Source organism: Salvelinus alpinus, chromosome 2 (genome assembly GCF_045679555.1).
Source record: "Salvelinus alpinus chromosome 2, SLU_Salpinus.1, whole genome shotgun sequence".
NCBI lineage: Eukaryota > Metazoa > Chordata > Actinopteri > Salmoniformes > Salmonidae > Salvelinus > Salvelinus alpinus.
In genome coordinates this window covers 108,809,739-108,829,622 of record NC_092087.1, presented here as the reverse complement: position 1 = coordinate 108,829,622, position 19,884 = coordinate 108,809,739, and the positions used below count along the sequence as shown (strand labels likewise).

At 43.6% G+C, this 19,884-nt stretch overlaps 1 protein-coding gene across 1 annotated transcript in view; it reads right to left on the bottom strand.

The window, feature by feature from the left end:
* Positions 1 to 2,290: 2,290 nt before the first annotated feature.
* Positions 2,291 to 19,884, bottom strand: part of LOC139550358 (zinc finger protein 585A-like) — a 32,040-nt gene continuing 14,446 nt past the window's right edge. The window contains exon 3 of the mRNA XM_071361219.1: positions 2,291 to 4,288. Coding sequence (XP_071217320.1) covers positions 3,043 to 4,288 — 1,246 coding nt within the window. The 3' untranslated portion in view covers positions 2,291 to 3,042. The remainder of the gene's footprint in view (positions 4,289 to 19,884) is intronic.

Genomic DNA, 19,884 nt, shown 5'->3' with positions numbered 1-19,884 from the left:
CCTACTTGTCTTGTCTGTGTTTCTTTTACACCTGCTATGTAAAAGAGACAGAATAATGCACAATGGTCAATGCTATCTGGAATCCTTGGGACATCCCTACCCTAAACCCTAACCATAACCCCTAACCTTAACCATTTTAAATGTCAACTTCAATGGGCTAGGGACGTCCCAAGGATGTATCTCTACCTGAAAATACATGATCTAAGTGATTGATAGTTGGTATTCAGCAGTCATAAAGCCTTATTTACTTTAATGAACTACTAAAATAGTGATTTTGTCAGACAGCATAGACAGCAGCTCTACATTTTATTGACTGACTGATCCATTCATCCTTCCATCCCTCCTCAGCCTTCCTCTCCTCTGAAGACCCAGTGAGGGTGGAGCTCAGTCAGAGAGCTGTTGAGGGACTGGTTAGGAAGAACACTTCTACAGCCAGAGAGGTGAGAGGTCACACATGGTTTAGATGGTAAATATTTATGTCCCCTTAGCGGTTCATCACGTAAGCAAAAGGGAATATGTTCCATTATCTATGTTAATTTACATTAGTGCAAATTGTCCACTGATATTGGTGTAATTTTGCACCCGTTTTGGCTGTATGAAAGTTAATTTCACCTCAGGCACACACATTTGTTCTTTGTTATTATGAAGGTAAATTGTGTAAAAATGTACTTTTCCCTACTAATTCACCCCATCTCTTTACATTGCTGATGCATATTCAGTGGCCTGACTGCATCCAGACTATGTCAAAGGCCCATCCTGGTAGATCTGAACCTAATGCAGCTTGGAGTGATCAGATGACAGAAGTCACATTTAGGTGCCAGGTGTAACTGAGTCCATAGATGCTCCATATCCATTACTTTGAGTGTTTTATATAATATGACTAAATGTGTTTCTTTCTGTGTTGCAGGGGCAGTCAAGAAATGGAACGGCAAGGCCACAGAACATGACATAAGCAGAGCTGTGGGAGACCACCTCAAGCCCCTGGTAGAGCCGGGGGTGGTGTTTACCACTCCATCAGCAGAGCTGTGGGAGACCACCTCAAGCCCCTGGTAGAGCTGGGGGTGGTGTTTACCACTCCATCAGCAGAGCTGTGGGAGACCACCTCAAGCCCCTGGTAAATCTGCCCAAGAAGAGGCAAACAAAAGAAAAACCCACAACTAACTTAAAGACAGGAAGCAAACCAAAAAGGTGGAGCAACTAAAGGTGTTGACTCTCCACATCTATCAAGACAACTGGAGCACTGGGTCAGACACTCTTAAATAGAACCTGGACCAGCTCAGGTGAAACACCTTCCCACTAACGAGATGGACAAGCCAGCACAGGTGTAACACATACTGACTAACGAGGTGACATCAATCGGCGCCCTACGTGCTAACGAGCTATACGTGCTAACGAGCTAGACGTGCTAAAATCCAACCTCAAAACATAAATGGAAAAACCAAAGCCTGTAACACCTACCCCCTCAAGACAACAAATATATCCTATATTTTTTGTTGGACAAGTTTGCACCACCAACAGAAAACAACTTCCATTTCACATTATAATCAACTACAATGCTTCACCAATATAAACATGGTGTCTACTGGCAGTCAACAATTAAAAACAAGAAAAAACACATCCTTCTAAATAATAATATAGAATCGTATAATAATATCGTATCTTTTCTCCTTTTTCTTTCTATAGATTCCTAAACTATTATTTTTTCCCTTCTAGAACTCTCGTCTTCCTAAAACTCACTAGCTTCTAGAACTCTCATCTTCCTAAAACTCACTAGCTTCTAGAACTCTCGTCCCCGAGCCCAAACAAAACTCATCTCCAATACGGAAAACCGTGCAGTCAAAATAAATTGTGATCCATGGCAACTCACTGGCTAAACGCAAAACACAAATCTTTTTGACTGCCCACCTTTGAGAAAATCAGCAACCAAGTTGTCCTTACCACGGACATGTCTGATTTCAAGAGGAAACTCCTGCAATATCCGTAGTAACTTTCCACCTCACTGCAGAGCTTCTCCCTCTTTTCAGGGTTCACTAGATAGGCATGTTGTTGTATCGGGGCCCAGTCCCCAATGTCATGCTCTAGTACATTTGGGTTGGCACATCTGAGAATGAACCCTGCTATTCTAAAAGAAGGGCAACAATGTCAATATATTTATACCCGAAAATTGTCAGTTGATTGCATAAATAATTATGATTACTAAAAGTTACATGAATTGTAAACATGAATTACCAAAACCAAATGTACACCCCTTTGATCATATGTATTGTCAATAATTCACTTAATGGTAAGGCATGGTATAATAAAAAATGTTTAAAAAATATTTGATTGCATAGTCTTATTTTCAAAGACTTTTCAATTACATTTTGCTAGGTGGGATAGCCTCAATGTCAAAACACAGTTTTAACATGTCCAAATCAATAACCAATATGTAGAAACAGTTTGGGATAAATTGAAAACCTAAACATAACATGTGCTATTTACACAAACATCTGCCACAATAATCATATTTCTTGTATTAAAAAAAAAAAAAAGACTTTATAATCTGCACAAGCACCAGAAACACTGTTTTGACAAGTAGCAATAAATCACTGATATCGATTAGGGGGGAAATCAGGTTGTACGTGATGTTGGAATGCATTTAAATGTAGGGGTCGCTAAACAAAGGAACGCAACACTTATTTGTCATAACTAATCGATATCATGCTAAAATCATTTGTGCGACAGGAGGGAGATGAGGTTGCACGTCCTGTTAAAACTAACAGTTCAAAAACCACACGGAATCTGGGAATAATGTGTACTTACTAAATCTCATAAATAGTACTCTTTCAATTCAGAGCCTGGATTTTCCCCCTGAGGCTAATATCCATATCATGTTGAAATCAATAGAACAGGGGACAAACATTTAGGGTTCTACATTGTGACATCATTTAAATACTCCTTCTACAATGTTTAAACATTCTACATTGTGACATTAATTCATTGATATCATGAAACAACTGCTTCATGTATTTTCTGATGTTTAGTCAGAGATCTTTTATCAAATTACCTCTGGTCACAGCTATAAGATTTCTCCCCTGTGTGTGTTCTCTGGTGCACTGTCAGATAGCTAGATTGAACAAAACTCTTCCCACATTGACCACAGCTATAAGGTTTCTCCCCTGTGTGTGTTCTCTGGTGCACTGTCAGATAGCTAGATTGAACAAAACTCTTCCCACATTGGTCACAGCTATAAGATTTCTCCCCTGTGTGTGTTCTCTGGTGCACTGTCAGATTGCTAGATTGACTAAAACTCTTCCCACATTGATCACAGCTATAAGGTTTATCTCCTGTGTGTGTTCTCTGGTGCACTGTCAGATAGCTAGATCTAGTAAAACTCTTCCCACATTGATCACAGCTATAAGGTTTCTCTCCTGTGTGTGTTCTCTGGTGTGTAGTCAGCTGTCTAGATGTAGAAAAACTCTTCCCACATTGATCACAGCTATAAGGCTTCTCTCCTGTGTGTGTTCTCTGGTGTCGAATCAGATGGCTTGATGTAGTGAAACTCTTCCCACATTGATCACAGCTATAAGGTTTATCTCCTGTGTGTGTTCTCTGGTGCACTGTCAGTTCACTAGATTGACAAAAACTCTTCCCACATTGATCACAGCTATAAGGTTTCTCTCCTGTGTGTATTCTCTGGTGTATAGTCAGATTGCTAGATGAAGTAAAACTCTTCCCACATTGATCACAGCTATAAGGTTTATCTCCTGTGTGTGTTCTCTGGTGCACTGTCAGTTCACTAGATTGACAAAAACTCTTCCCACATTGATCACAGCTATAAGGTTTCTCTCCTGTGTGTATTCTCTGGTGTATAGTCAGATTGCTAGATGAAGTAAAACTCTTCCCACATTGATCACAGCTATAAGGTTTATCTCCTGTGTGTGTTCTCTGGTGTAATGTCAGATTGCTAGATTGACTAAAACTCTTCCCACATTGACCACAGCTATTAGGTTTCTCTCCTGTGTGTATTCTCTGGTGCAATGTCAGAGAGCCAGATGCAGCAAAACTCTTCCCACATTGACCACAGCTATAAGGTTTCTCTCCTGTGTGTATTCTCTGGTGTATAGTCAGATTGCTAGATGTAGTAAAACTCTTCCCACATTGACCACAGCTATAAGGTTTCTCTCCTGTGTGTATTCTCTGGTGTATAGTCAGATTGCTAGATGTAGTAAAACTCTTCCCACATTGATCACAGCTATAAGTTCTCTCTCCTGTGTGTGTTCTCTGATGCATTTTAATGCCTGATGAGGTGAATCTCTTCCCACAGTCAGAGCAGCAGTGAGTTCTCTTCCCTGTGGATCTCTGCAGGTGTTTATTGAGGCGTTCTGATCTGGAGAGACTCTTCTCTGCCTCGTCAGCATCATGAGGTTGTTGAGGCTCCCCAGAGGATCCACTATAGTCCCGTATCTCTCCTGTGCGAACAACAAAGTCAGATGATTAAAGGCCCACAACAGTGGAAATCCACTGTAAAAGGTGATGCCAACAGCGTAGCCATGATGTTGTACAACAATTGACGTCTGTAATGAATGTTAAAATTATTTGACAATTGTCTCAAAATGAGCAAGAATAGTCATATTTTAGTAGTAACATCGATGATTGTAGAGTAGAAATAAGTTATTCATGTTGTTGAAACTCTAAGCAGTGTGCCAGACAACTTAGTGGGTTTGGCGACGAATATGTAGCGAGGGCCAGCCGACGAGAGCAGTGGTATATGGGGCTTTGGTGACAAAACGGGTGGCACTGTGATAGACTGCATCCAGTTTGCTGTGTAGAGTGTTGGAGGCTATTTTGAAAATGAAATCGCCGAAGTCAAGGATCGGTAGGATAGTCAATTGTACGAGGGTTTGTTTGGCAGTGTGAGTGAAGGAGGCTTTGTTGCGAAATAGGAAGCCAATTCTAGATTTAATTTTGGATTGGAAATGCTTAATATTAGTCTGGAAGGAGAGTTTACAGTCTAGCAAGACACCTAGGTATTTATAGTTGTCCACATATTCTAAGAAAGAACCGTCCAGAGTAGTGATGCTAGTCGGGCGGGTGTGGGCAGCAATCGGTTGTTGATTGATCGGTTGTTCTTATCGGCTGTACGGACTTTCTGCTGATAAGAATACGGTGATTGACAGAGTCGAAAGCCTTGGCCAGGTCGATGAAGACTGCTGCACAGTACTGTCTTCTATCGATGGCGGTTCTGATATCGTTTAGTACCTTGAGCGTGGCTGACGTGCACCCATGACCAGCTCTGAAACCAGATTGCATAGCGGAGAAGGTACGGTGGGATTCGAAATGGTCGGTAATCTGTTTGTTAACTTGGCTTTCGAAGACCTTAGAAAGGCAGGGTAGAATAGATATAGGTCTGTAGGTTTGGGTCTAGAGTGTCTCCCCCTTTGAAGAGGGGGATGACCACGGCAGCTTTACAATCTTTAGGAATCTCGGACGATACGAAAGAGAGGTTGAACAGACTATATATATATACAGTGGGGAGAACAAGTATTTGATACACTGCCGATTTTGCAGGTTTTCCTACTTACAAAGCATGTAGAGGTCTGTAATTTTTATCATAGGTACACTTCAACTGTGAGAGACGGAATCTAAAACAAAAATCCAGAAAATCACATTGTATGATTTTTAAGTAATTCATTTGCATTTTATTGCATGACATAAGTATTTGATCACCTACCAACCAGTAAGAATTCCGGCTCTCACAGACCTGTTCGTTTTTCTTTAAGAAGCCCTCCTGTTCTCCACTCATTACCTGTATTAACTGCACCTGTTTGAACTCGTTACCTGTATAAAAGACACCTGTCCACACACTCAATCAAACAGACTCCAACCTCTCCACAAAGGCCAAGACCAGGGAGCTGTGCAAGGACATCAGGGATAAAATTGTAGACCTGCACAAGGCTGGGATGGGCTACAGGACAATAGGCAAGCAGCTTGGTGAGAAGGCAACAACTGTTGGCGCAATTATTAGAAAATGGAAGAAGTTCAAGATGATGGTCAATCACCCTCGGTCTGGGGCTCCATGCAAGATCTCACCTCGTGGGGCATCAATGATCATGAGGAAGGTGAGGGATCAGCCCAGAACTACACGGCAGGACCTGGTCAATGACCTGAAGAGAGCTGGGATCACAGTCTCAAAGAATGCCATTAGTAACACACTACGCCGTCATGGATTAAAATCCTGCAGCGCACGCAAAGTCCCCCTGCTCAAGTCAGCGCATGTCCAGGCCCGTCTGAAGTTTGCCAATGACCATATGGATGATCCAGAGGAGGAATAGGAGAAGGTCTTGTGGTCTGATGAGACAAGAATAGAGCTTTTTGGTCTAAACTCCACTCGCCGTGTTTGGAGGAAGAAGGATGAGTACAACCCCAAGAATACCATCCCAACCGTGAAGCATGGAGGTGGAAACATCATTCTTTGGGGATGCTTTTCTGCAAAGGGGACAGGACGACTGCACCGTATTGAGGGGAGGATGGATGGGGCCATGTATCGCGAGATCTTGGCCAACAACCTCCTTCCCTCAGTAAGAGCAATGAAGATGGGTAGTGGCTGGGACTTCCAGCATGACAACGACCCGAAACACACAGCCAGGGAAACTAAGGGGTGGCTCCGTAAGAAGCATCTCAAGGTCCTGGAGTGGCCTAGCCAGTCTCCAGACCTGAACCCAATAGAAAATCTTTGGAGGGAGCTGAAAGTCCGTATGGCCCAGCGACAGCCCCGAAAACTGAAGGATCTGGAGAAGGTCTGTATGGAGGAGTGGGCCAAAATCCCTGCTGCAGTGTGTGCAAACCTGGTCAAGAACTACAGGAAACAAATGATCTCTAATTGCAAACAAAGGTTTCTGTACCAAATATTAAGGTCTGCTATTCTGATGTATCAAATACTTATGTCATGCAATAAAATGCAAATTAATTACTTAAAAATCATACAATGTGATTTTCTGGATTTTTGTTTTAGATTCCGTCTCTCACAGTTGAAGTGTACCTATGATAAAAATTACAGACCTCAACATGCTTTGTAAGTAGGAAAACCTGCAAAATTGGCAGTGTATCAAATACTTCTTCTCCCCACTGGAGAAGTAGGACTAGTCTACCTGACAAAGAATATAGAAGTAGGACTAGTCTACCCGACAACACATATAGAAGTAGGACTAGTCTACCTGGTTACACATATAGAAGTAGGACTAGTCTACCTGACAACGCATATAGAAGTAGGACAAGTCTACCCGACAACACATACAGAAGTGGGACTAGTCTACCTGGTTACACATATAGAAGTAAGACTAGTCTACCTGGTTACACATATAGAAGTAAGACTAGTCTACCCGGTTACACATATAGAAGTAGGACTAGTCTACCCGACAAAACAAATAGAAGTAGGACGAGTATACCCGACAACACATATAGAAGTAGGACTAGTCTACCCGACAACACATATAGAAGTAGAACTAGTCTACCCAGTTACACATATAGAAGTAGGACAAGTCTACCCGGTTACACATATAGAAGTAGGACTAGTCTACCCGACAAAACAAATAGAAGTAGGACGAGTATACCCGACAACACAAATAGAAGTAGGACGAGAATACCCGACAACACAAATAGAAGTAGGACTAGTCTACCCGACAAAACAAATAGAAGTAGGACGAGTATACCCGACAACACATATAGAAGTAGGACTAGTCTACCTGACAACACATATAGGAGTAGGACTAGTCTACCCGACAACACATATAGGAGTAGGACTAGTCTACCCGACAACACATATAGAAGTAGGACTAGTCTACCTGGTTACACATATAGAAGTAGGACTAGTCTACCTGGTTACACAAATAGAAGTAGGACGAGTCTACCTGGTTACACATATAGAGGTAGGACGAGTCTACCTGGTTACACATATAGAGGTAGGACGAGTCTACCTGTTTACACATATAGAAGTAGGACGAGTCTACCTGTTTACACATATAGAAGTAGGACTAGTCTACCTGGTTACACAAATAGAAGCAGGACTAGTCTACCTGGTTACACAAATAGAAGTAGGACTAGTCTACCTTGTTACACATATAGAAGTAGGACTAGTCTACCTGGTTACACATATAGAAGTAGGACTAGTCTACCCGACAACACATATAGAAGTAGGACGAGTCTACCCGACAACACAAATAGAAGTAGGACTAGTCTACCCGGCAACACATATAGAAGAAGGACTAGTCTACCTGGTTACACAAATAGAAGTAGGACTAGTCTACCTGGTTACACAAATAGAAGTAGAATTAGTCTACCAGGTTACACATATAGAAGTAGGACAAGTCTACCCGGTTACACATATAGAAGTAGGACCAGTCTACCCGGTTACACATATAGAAGTAGGACTAGTCTACCTGGTTACACATATAGCAGGAGGACTAGTCTACCTGGTTACACATATAGCAGGAGGACTAGTCTACCTGGTTACACATATAGAAGTAGGACTAGTCTACCCGGTTACACATATAGAAGTAGGACTAGTCTACCCGACAAAACAAAAAAGAAGTAGGACAAGTCTACCCGACAACACATATAGAAGTAGGTCGAGTCTACCCGACAACACAAATAGAAGTAGGACTAGTCTACCCGACAACACAAATAGAAGTAGGACGAGTATACCCGACAACACAAATAGAAGTAGGACGGGTCTACCTGATTACACATATAGAAGTAGGACTAGTCTACCTGGTTACACATATAGAGGTAGGACTAGTCTAACTGGTTACACATATAGTGGTAGGACTAGTCTACCTGGTTACACATATAGAAGTAGACCTAGTCAACCCGACAACACACATAGTAGTAGGACTAGTCTACCCGACAACACATACAGAAGTTGGACTAGTCTACCTGGTTACACATATAGAAGTAGGACAAGTCTACCCGACAACACATATAGAAGTAGGACTAGTCTACCTGGTTACACATATAGCAGGAGGACTCGTCTACCCGACAACACATATAGAAGTAGGACTCGTCTACCTGGTTACACATATAGAAGTAGGACTAGTCTACCTGATTACACATATAGAAGTAGGACTAGTCTACCTGATTACACATATAGAAGTAGGACTAGTCTACCTGGTTACACATATAGAAGTAGGACTAGTCTACCTGGTTACACATATAGAAGTAGGACTAGCCTACCTGATTACACATATAGAAGTAGGACTAGTCTACCTGGTTACACATATAGAAGTAGGACTAGTCTACCTGATTACACATATAGAAGTAGGACTAGTCTACCTGATTACACATATAGAAGTAGGACTAGTCTACCTGGTTACACATATAGCAGGAGGACTAGTCTACCTGGTTACACATATAGAAGTAGAACTAGTCTACCTGACAACACATATAGCAGGAGGACTAGTCTACCTGATTACACATATAGAAGTAGGACTAGTCTACCTGGTTACACATATAGAAGTAGGACTAGCCTACCTGGTTACACATATAGAAGTAGGACTAGTCTACCTGGTTACACATATAGAACTAGGACTAGTCTACCTGATCACACATATAGCAGGAGGACTAGTCTACCTGACAACACATATAGAAGTAGGACAAGTCTACCTGGTTAGACATTTAAAAGTTGGATTAGTCTACCTGGTTACACATATAGAAGTAAGTCTAGTCTACCTGGTTACACTTATAGAAGTAGAACTAGTCTACCTGGTTACACATATAGAAGTAGGACCAGTCTACCTGGTTACACATATAGAAGTAGGACTAGTCTACCTGGTTAGACATATAGAAGTAGGTTGAGTCTACCCGACAACACAAATAGAAGTAGGACTAGTCTACCCGACAGCACAAATCGAAGTAGGACGAGTCTACCCGACAACACAAATAGAAGTAGGACGAGTCTACCCGACAACACAAATAGAAGTAGGAATAGTCTACCCGACAACACAAATAGAAGTAGGACGAGTATACACGACAACACAAATAGAAGTAGGACGAGTCTACCTGATTACACATATAGAGGTAGGACTAGTCTAACAGGTTACACATATAGTGGTAGGACTAGTCTACCTGGTTACACATATGGAAGTAGACCTAGTCAACCCGACAACACACATAGTAGTAGGACTAGTCTACCCGACAACACATATAGAAGTTGGACTAGTCTACCTGGTTACACATATAGAAGTAGGACTAGTCTACCCGACAACACATATAGAAGTTGGACTAGTCTACCTGACAACACATATAGAAGTAGGACTAGTCTACCTGGTGACACTTATAGAAGTAGGACTAGTCTACCTGGTTACACATATAGCAGGAGGACTAGTCTACCCGCAGGACTAGTCTACCTGGTTACACATATAGAAGTAGGACTAGTCTACCTGGTTACACATATAGAAGTAGGACTAGTCTACCTGATTACACATATAGAGGTAGGACTAGTCTACCTGATTACACATATAGAAGTAGGACTAGTCTACCTGGTTACACATATAGCAGGAGGACTAGTCTACCTGGTTACACATATAGAAGTAGAACTAGTCTAACTGACAACACATATAGCAGGAGGACTAGTCTACCTGATTACACATATAGAAGTAGGACTAGTCTACCTGGTTACACATATAGAAGTAGGACTAGTCTACCTGGTTACACATATAGAACTAGGACTAGTCTACCTGATCACACATATAGCAGGAGGACTAGTCTACCTGACAACACATATAGAAGTAGGACAAGTCTACCTGGTTAGAAATTTAAAAGTTGGATTAGTCTACCTGGTTACACATATAGAAGTAGGACTAGTCTACCTGGTTAGACATATAGAAGTAGGACTAGTCTACCCGACAACACATATAGAAGTAGGACTAGTCTACCTGGTTACACATATAGAACTAGGACTAGTCTACCTGGTTACATATATAGAAGAAGGACTAGTCTACCTGTCCTGAGCACAAATGTAGATCTATCTCTCTGTAGGTGATGTCTTTGTGGTCGCAGTTCGCACCGCAGGTAGTATTACATTTCATTACAGTACAACGGTTTGATTTGTCTGATCTTAGCAATTTCTTCTTAGCTAGCTACATAGCCGTCTTTGTATCCAAGATAATTGTGTAGTTTAGAGTAATTGTCGAGGTTACCTAGCCAGTTATCGGGGCTACCTAGCCAGCTACACTTTCAAACTAAGTCAACAACGCAGCCACTGCTAGCTAGCTAGCCTACTTAACCAGCCAGCAGCACTGTATCATTTTAGTCAATAAGATTTCTTGCAACGTAAGCTTAACTTTCTGAACATTCGAGACGTGTAGTCCACTTGTCATTCTTATCTCCTTTGCATTAGCGTAGCCTCTTCTGTAGCCTGTCAACTATGTGTCTGTCTATCCCTCTTCTCTCCTCTCTGCACAGACCATACAAACGCTTCACACCGCGTGGCCGCTGCCACTCTAACCTGGTGGTCCCAGCGCGCACGACCCACGTGGAGTTCCAGGTCTCCGGCAGCCTCTGGAACTGCCGATCTGCGGCCAACAAGGCAGAGTTCATCTCAGCCTATGCTTCCCTCCAGTCCCTTGACTTCTTGGCACTGACGGAAACATGGATTACCACAGATAACACTGCTACTCCTACTGCTCTCTCCTCGTCTGCCCACGTGTTCTCGAACACCCCGAGAGCTTCTGGTCAGCGGGGTGGTGGCACTGGGATCCTCATCTCTCCCAAGTGGACATTCTCTCTTTCTCCCCTGACCCATCTGTCTATCACCTCCTTTGAATTCCATGCTGTCACAGTTACCAGCCCTTTCAAGCTTAACATCCTTACCATTTATCGCCCCCCAGGTTCCCTTGGAGAGTTCATCAATGAGCTTGACGCCTTGATAAGTTCCTTTCCTGAGGATGGCTCACCTCTCACAGTTCTGGGTGACTTTAACCTCCCCACGTCTACCTTTGACTCATTCCTCTCTGCCTCCTTCTTTCCACTCCTCTCCTCTTTTGACCTCACCCTCTCACCTTCCCCCCCCTACTCAAGGCAGGCAATACGCTTGACCTCATCTTTACTAGATGCTGTTCTTCCACTAATCTCATTGCAACTCCCCTCCAAGTCTCCGACCACTACCTTGTATCCTTTTCCCTCTCGCTCTCATCCAACACTTCCCACACTGCCCCTACTCGGATGGTATCGCGCCGTCCCAACCTTCGCTCTCTCTCCCCCGCTACTCTCTCCTCTTCCATCATATCATCTCTTCCCTCTGCTCAAACCTTCTCCAACCTATCTCCTGGTTCTGCCTCCTCAACCCTCCTCTCCTCCCTTTCTGCATCCTTTGACTCTCTATGTCCCCTATCCTCTAGGCCGGCTCGGTCCTCCCCTCCTGCTCCGTGGCTCGACGACTCATTGCGAGCTCACAGAACAGGGCTCCGGGCAGCCGAGCGGAAATGGAGGAAAACTCGCCTCCCTGCGGACCTGGCATCCTTTCACTCCCTCCTCTCTACATTCTCCTCTTCTGTCTCTGCTGCTAAAGCCACTTTCTACCACTCTAAATTCCAAGCATCTCCCTCTAACCCTAGGAAGCTCTTTGCCACCTTCTCCTCCCTCCTGAATCCTCCTCCCCCTCCCCCCTCCTCCCTCTCTGCGGATGACTTCGTCAACCATTTTGAAAAGAAGGTCGACGACATCCGATCCTCGTTTGCTAAGTCAAACGACACCGCTGGTTCTGCTCACACTGCCCTACCCTGTGCTTTGACCTCTTTCTCCCCTCTCTCTCCAGATGAAATCTTTCGTCTTGTGACGACCGGCCGCCCAACAACCTGCCTGCTTGACCCTATCCCCTCCTCTCTTCTCCAGACCTTTTCCGGAGACCTTCTCCCTTACCTCACCTCGCTCATCAACTCATCCTTGACCGCTGGCTACGTCCCTTCCGCCTTTAAGAGAGCGAGAGTTGCACCCCTTCTGAAAAAACCTACACTCGATCCCTCCGATGTCAACAACTACAGACCAGTATCCCTTCTTTCTTTTCTCTCCAAAACTCTTGAACGTGCCGTCCTTGGCCAGCTCTCCTGCTATCTCTCTCAGAATGACCTTCTTGATCCAAATCAGTCAGGTTTCAAGACTAGTCATTCAACTGAGACTGCTCTTCTCTGTGTCACGGAGGCGCTCCGCACTGCTAAAGCTAACTCTCTCTCCTCTGCTCTCATCCTTCTAGACCTATCGGCTGCCTTTGACACTGTGAACCATCAGATCCTCCTCTCCACCCTCTCCAAGTTGGGCATCTCCGGCGCGGCCCACGCTTGGATTGCGTCCTACCTGACAGGTCGCTCCTACCAGGTGGCGTGGCGAGAATCTGTCTCCGCACCACGTGCTCTCACCACTGGTGTCCCCCAGGGCTCTGTTCTAGGCCCTCTCCTATTCTCGCTATACACCAAGTCACTTGGCTCTGTCATATCCTCACATGGTCTCTCCTATCATTGCTATGCAGACGACACACAATTAATCTTCTCCTTTCCCCCTTCTGATAACCAGGTGGCGAATCGCATCTCTGCATGTCTGGCAGACATATCAGTGTGGATGACGGATCACCACTTCAAGCTGAACCTCGGCAAGACGGAGCTGCTCTTCCTCCCGGGGAAGGACTGCCCGTTCCATGATCTCGCCATCACGGTTGACAACTCCATTGTGTCCTCCTCCCAGAGTGCTAAGAACCTTGGCGTGATCCTGGACAACACCCTGTCGTTCTCAACCCACATCAAGGCGGTGACCCGTTCCTGTAGGTTCATGCTCTACAACATTCGCAGAGTACGACCCTGCCTCACACAGGAAGCGGGTCCTAATCCAGGCACTTGTCATCTCCCGTCTGGATTACTGCAACTCGCTGTTGGCTGGGCTCCCTGCCTGTGCCATTAAACCCCTACAACTCATCCAGAACGCCGCAGCCCGTCTGGTGTTCAACCTTCCCAAGTTCTCTCACGTCACCCCGCTCCTCCGCTCTCTCCACTGGCTTCCAGTTGAAGCTCGCATCCGCTACAAGACCATGGTGCTTGCCTACGGAGCTGTGAGGGGAACGGCACCTCCGTACCTTCAGGCTCTGATCAGGCCCTACACCCAAACAAGGGCACTGCGTTCATCCACCTCTGGCCTGCTCGCCTCCCTACCTCTGAGGAAGTACAGCTCCCGCTCAGCCAAAACTGTTCGCTGCTCTGGCACCCCAATGGTGGAACAAACTCCCCCACGACGCCAGGTCAGCGGAGTCAATCACCACCTTCCGGAAACACCTGAAACCCCACCTCTTTAAGGAATACCTAGGATAGGATAAAGTAATCCTTCTAACCCCCGCCCCCCTCTTAAAAGAGTTAGATGCACTATTGTAAAGTGGTTGTTTCACTGGATATCATAAGGTGAATGCACCAACTTGTAAGTCGCTCTGGATAAGAGCGTCTGCTAAATGACTTAAATGTTACTACCGGGAGCCGGCCCTGGCTCGAGGCTAACTGGTGCAAGCTTCGGGACAAAGTGTCACTGACGTCTGTCAAAGGCCGGTTGAGGGCATATCTGACGGAATTGCGTTGGCAGGCCAGTCGTGATGGATCGGCGGGGCTCTGTGTCGACAAAGGGTCCAGGCCAATTGGCAAAAGAGGTATTGTAGCTGGAGTAATATTGTTTGCTAGCCGGGAGATGCACCTGGCTCGAGGCTAACTGGTGATAGCTTCGGGACAAGGGCGTCAGCCACTATAGCCAATCCGGTGCAAAGGTACAGAGCTTACGGCAGGAATCCGGTGATGTAGTGGCTTCTAGTCGTCTTAGTGAAGAGTCTGGGAGGCATCAGCTGTGTAGCCGAGTGATCATAGGGTCCACGAGCAGGCCGGGAGATGGGCCTGGCTCAAGGCTAGCTTCGGGGCTGGGCCACTCGGTAGCAGCTAGCCAGCTGCGATTATCTGGTGTAATGGTCCAGAGCTTACGGCAAGAATACGGTGATGTAATGGAGAAAAACAGTCCGATATGCTAAGGGTTGATATCGCGCTGTGCAGACTTAGCCTGGATAGTACCTGTCAAAGTGGCGGGTGTCTGAGCTAAAAAGGTAAAGGCTGCTAGCAGTGGCTAACAATGACTAAATAGCTAGTAGCTAATTAGCTGGTTAGCTTCTGATGGCTAGCTTCTGATGGAGGTTCTAGCTATAAGGTCTATAAAAAAAAACTGATCCGTATCACATTGGGTGAGGTGGGTTGCCGGAAGGTATATGTAATTACAAAATGGAAAAAGATATTGCAATATATTTCAATATATACAAAAAAAGGTAACATTTTCAACAAACGTCTTACTGCTACGCCATCTGATTACAAGATGACTCTCAGTTAAAAACCATTGGATTTAGCAAACTCTGAAATTATTTTGTGTTTCTGTGCCCACAAACTGTTTTACCAGCGTAACCAGCCTAGAAACCTGGTTACACTATCATTATGACATCATGGATGAATTCTAGAATATACTATATATCCTAGAAACCTGGTTAAACTATCATTATGACATCATGGATGAATTCTAGAATATACTATATATCCTAGAAACCTGGTTAAACTATCATTATGACATCATGCATGGCCAGTCCTTGTATTCATAGTGTAGTGAATTCAGGGGGTTTCCCTGAGCTGAACTCAAACCTGGGTCCAGCGACTGTCAAGCCAACACCTTATAACTGTTACACCAAGATGTCTGAACTTCTTGACGAGGTCGTTAGGTGTTGGGTTACGGTTGCTACAATAGCTTTCTCTATGAATTTGAGAGTGGTTACATTTCTCCAGCCCCATCCCTCAGCTGTTTACCAAACCAAGTCTCTGGGCAGCCATTTTGTTGCTGTTTAAATACTAGGTTGTCCCTTTAAAAAAGCCACACATCAATCAACCAATCTGCAGTTGAAACAATAACACAGCAGTCATTCCACAACTGTTTTGGTAATAAGATGATGATGGGCCTGGAGACATTTAACTACTCTCAAATTCATAGACAGACCTATGGATGCAAGGACTGACCATCCATGATATCAACATTATAGTTTTAACCATGTTGAGGCTATACAGTGTTGGTTTACATTGTTTCTAGAAATTGGAGTAAAAAAAGCTTATTTGGGGTTCTGATGGGGTAAACAGTTGAACTAAGCTCATGAGGCATGTGTTATATTCTTCAAGAATCAATGGCTATAAAATAAATAATTTAAAAGTCAAAATATGGATGTGGTAATTGCCGATTTCCCCTTTAACACCAAACATCAGTTCAACAACTGCAGAGTTTGTACCTCTGTTTTTAAGACAGTACTTACCAGTGGTAACCACGGCCCGGTTTCTCAAAGCCATCTTATGGCTTGGTTCATCTTTAGAACCACTGGATGCCTTAAATTGCGTTTGGGAAATCGGGCCCAGATATCCAGTTTCCTCCTCCTCTTCTTCCAGAGAGACCGTATTCTCCCCATCCTCCGCTTTCAATTCAAAAACTGAATCCTCCTCATCTTTTACTGTAACACCCTCCTCTTTCACTCTTAACGCCTCTTCTTTCGCTGTAACGTCTTTCTCTTCTTCTTTCCCTGTAACAGCCTCACCCTCTACTTGTTTTTGTATTGTAACATCCTTCTCTTCCTCCTCCTCTTTGATGAGAGCTTCTTTCTCCGTCCAACAGACCGAATCTTCTTCAGCAGGAAGAGAGTAATTTAGTGAACTCATGGTCGGAGATGTTAGCTAGCTAGGCTAATGCTAACTTAACCAGCCCGCCAGCTGAATAATAACAAAACACCGTAAATATGAAATGAAATAGGATAACTAACTAACTAGACGACAGACGAGGGTTTAAAATACAGTGACTAATATACACTATTGCGTCTAAAGAGCTTTATGGGTTCGGCTATTTTGGCTAGCAAGCTACCGAGGTGGCGGACTAACTGTTGCTGCTGCTGAAAGAAGCGTTCCGTCCACTAGATTATACGTCACACTAACAGTGTAACGGATGTGAAATGGCTAGCTAGTTAGCGGGTACGCGCTAGTAGCATTTCAATCAGTTACGTCACTTGCTCTGAGACTTTAAGTAGGGTTTCCCCTTGCTCTGCAAGGGCCGCGGCTTTTGTGGAGCGATGGGTAACGACGCTTTGTGGGTGTCAGTTGTCGATGTGTGCAGAGGGTCCCTGGTTCGCGCCCGTGTCGGGGCGAGGGGACGGTTTAAAGTTATACTGTTACAACAGCATTGCGTTCCGTCCACTAGATTAAACGTCACACTAACAGCATTGCCTTAAAATCGCACACCGCCATCTGCTGACTGGAGTGGGTAACGCTCACTCTGAACCTCTGACTGCGATGGAGATGTGCGACTTTAAGACAATGACGCTAGTGTGACGTAAAATATATATTATAATGTTCAGACAAAAAGTTAGTGTAGGAAGCATGAGTCACCAGTGTAACTATACAGTGTGGTTAAAGACTTAGTAACTTAGTTGTGTTCACGATCTGGTTCCCTATAAACACAACCAGTTTTGTTTTTGAATTATCACATATGTATTAATTTATTTCGGGATTCTGGGTAATCCACAGCAGATTTATGGAGAATTGCTGTGGGTGAGTTCAAAATTGAATAGTCCCGGAATAGAAATATATAAAGTTGACATTACATCATAAAATCCACCTTTTATATCATACATTAGCAATTTATGTTTTAGTAACTACTGTTGTTGGTTTGGCGTCAAATAAGCCTCTCTTTATATGTTATTTGCAAAATCTCAGTTTTCCATGTGGGTTTTATGCTAAAGTTCCCTCTTTCAAGTTGGTATCTAACTGGAAAATGCATCTTCTTTAGGAGTGCTATTTTTACCCTGTCGACTACTGATCGTTCATCCACACTGTGTGTCTCATCAATGCAGGTCATTTATGACAAATGTATAAAGTATATGTTTTATAAACTCATGAACACCAGACAGTTTATTAGCCCGGCTTTGTTAGTTTAGGTGTGTTATACTTCTTCGCCACCAGAGGGGGACCATGACTAATTTCCAGGCTAATTTGATATATTTTGAGGATGACAGTTTTTTCTGATGTAGTGAATATGAGACACATGGAAACAATGTATTTATTTTATTATAGTAAATTAGGAATTAGTAGGAATTGTTAAATCCACTATACGATCACAATGACTTTGATAGACATTTCAATAGTTTTTTTTGTTCGTATATTATAGGGCAGATTAATGTAGAATTGCTGTGGGTTTTTGTTTTTGTAAACTTTTCGATGGGGATGTTATGTACGAGCCATGCGTCCAAATCACTAAACAATCATCCAAAGCAGTGTGCTGATGCCTGTATCACTTTATCAGCAGCACGTCATCAAAGACGTCTGAAGCTTAATTTCATTGAACAACCACCTGATTGGTTTGGTATTGGGCTGGTTCGACACTGCAGGCGACTGACTGATCTACAAATCACCTTGCATCATAAATAAGTACTCATTATTATTGAAGCTGTGTGTCACTTTATCAGCATTGATCAATGACTTCTGAAGATTAATTTTCTCCCATCATTCTGTTTGTCTCTGATCTTTTGATCTGCAAACACGTTTAGGTTTTGTTAGTTTGGTTCTAAATGGTCTCGGTGCTGGTTGGCTACGCTGGTTAGGCTAACAGCTAGTTGGCTAAATAGCTAACGTTAGCTGGTTGGCTACGCTGGTCAGGCTAATAGCTAGTTAGCTAAATAGCTAACGTTAGCTGGTTGGCTACGCTGGTTAGGCTAATAGCTAGTTAGCTAAATAGCTAACGTTAGCTGGCCAGCTAAGATAACTGCATATAGCTAATGTTTGCTGGCTGGCTAAGATAACTGCATATAGCTAACGTTAGCTGGCCGGCTAAGATAACTGCATATATCTAATGTTAGCTGGCCCGGCTAAGATAACTGCATATAGCTGTTGTTAGCTGGCTGGCGTAGATAACTGCATATAGCTAATGTTAGCTGGCTGGCTAAGATAACTGCATATAGCTAATGTTAGCTGGCTGTAGCTAATGTTAGCTGGCTGGCTAAGATAACAGCATATAGCTAACGTTAGCTGGCTGACTAAGATAACTGCATATAGCTAATGTTAGCTGGCTGGCTAAGATAACTGCATATAGCTATTGTTAGCTGGCTGGCTAAGATAACTGCATATAGCTAATGTTAGCTGGCTGGCTAAGATAACTGCATATAGCTAACATTCTTTGATATTTGGTTAGATGGCGTTATGTATTTCCAAAACGTTGGTTTACTTTAATCACTTAAGTCATGAGAGCAAACGATTGGTTTAATTTGAAGTTCTACATTTGAAGTTATTTCTGTTGTAGTTAACATCATAGGTAATAGGCTGGTCCTCCACATTACTTCACACCTGACTTTGGCATTCTTCTAAATTCTGATTGGTTTCATGTAATAACTCCCAAAAAATAGAACAGTGAGGTGTAACTTTGCATTGGGAAAAATGTTTTATATTATCTTTTTATAAACAATACAAAACATACAAACGACAACATCATACAAACATTAACTACATCACACCTGCCCAGGCCCACTAGAACACACCTCCATCTCTATTAACTACATCACACCTGCCCAGATCCACTAGAACACACCTCCATCTCCATTAACTATATCACACCTGCCCAGACCCACAAAACACACCTCCGTCTCCATTAACTACATCACACCTGCCCAGACCCACTAGAACACACCTCCATCTCCATTAACTACATCACACCTGCCCAGACCCACTAGAACACACCTCCATCTCCATTAACTACATCACACCTGCCCAGACCCACTAGAACACACCTCCTTCTCCATTAACTACATCACACCTGTCCAGACCCACTAGAACA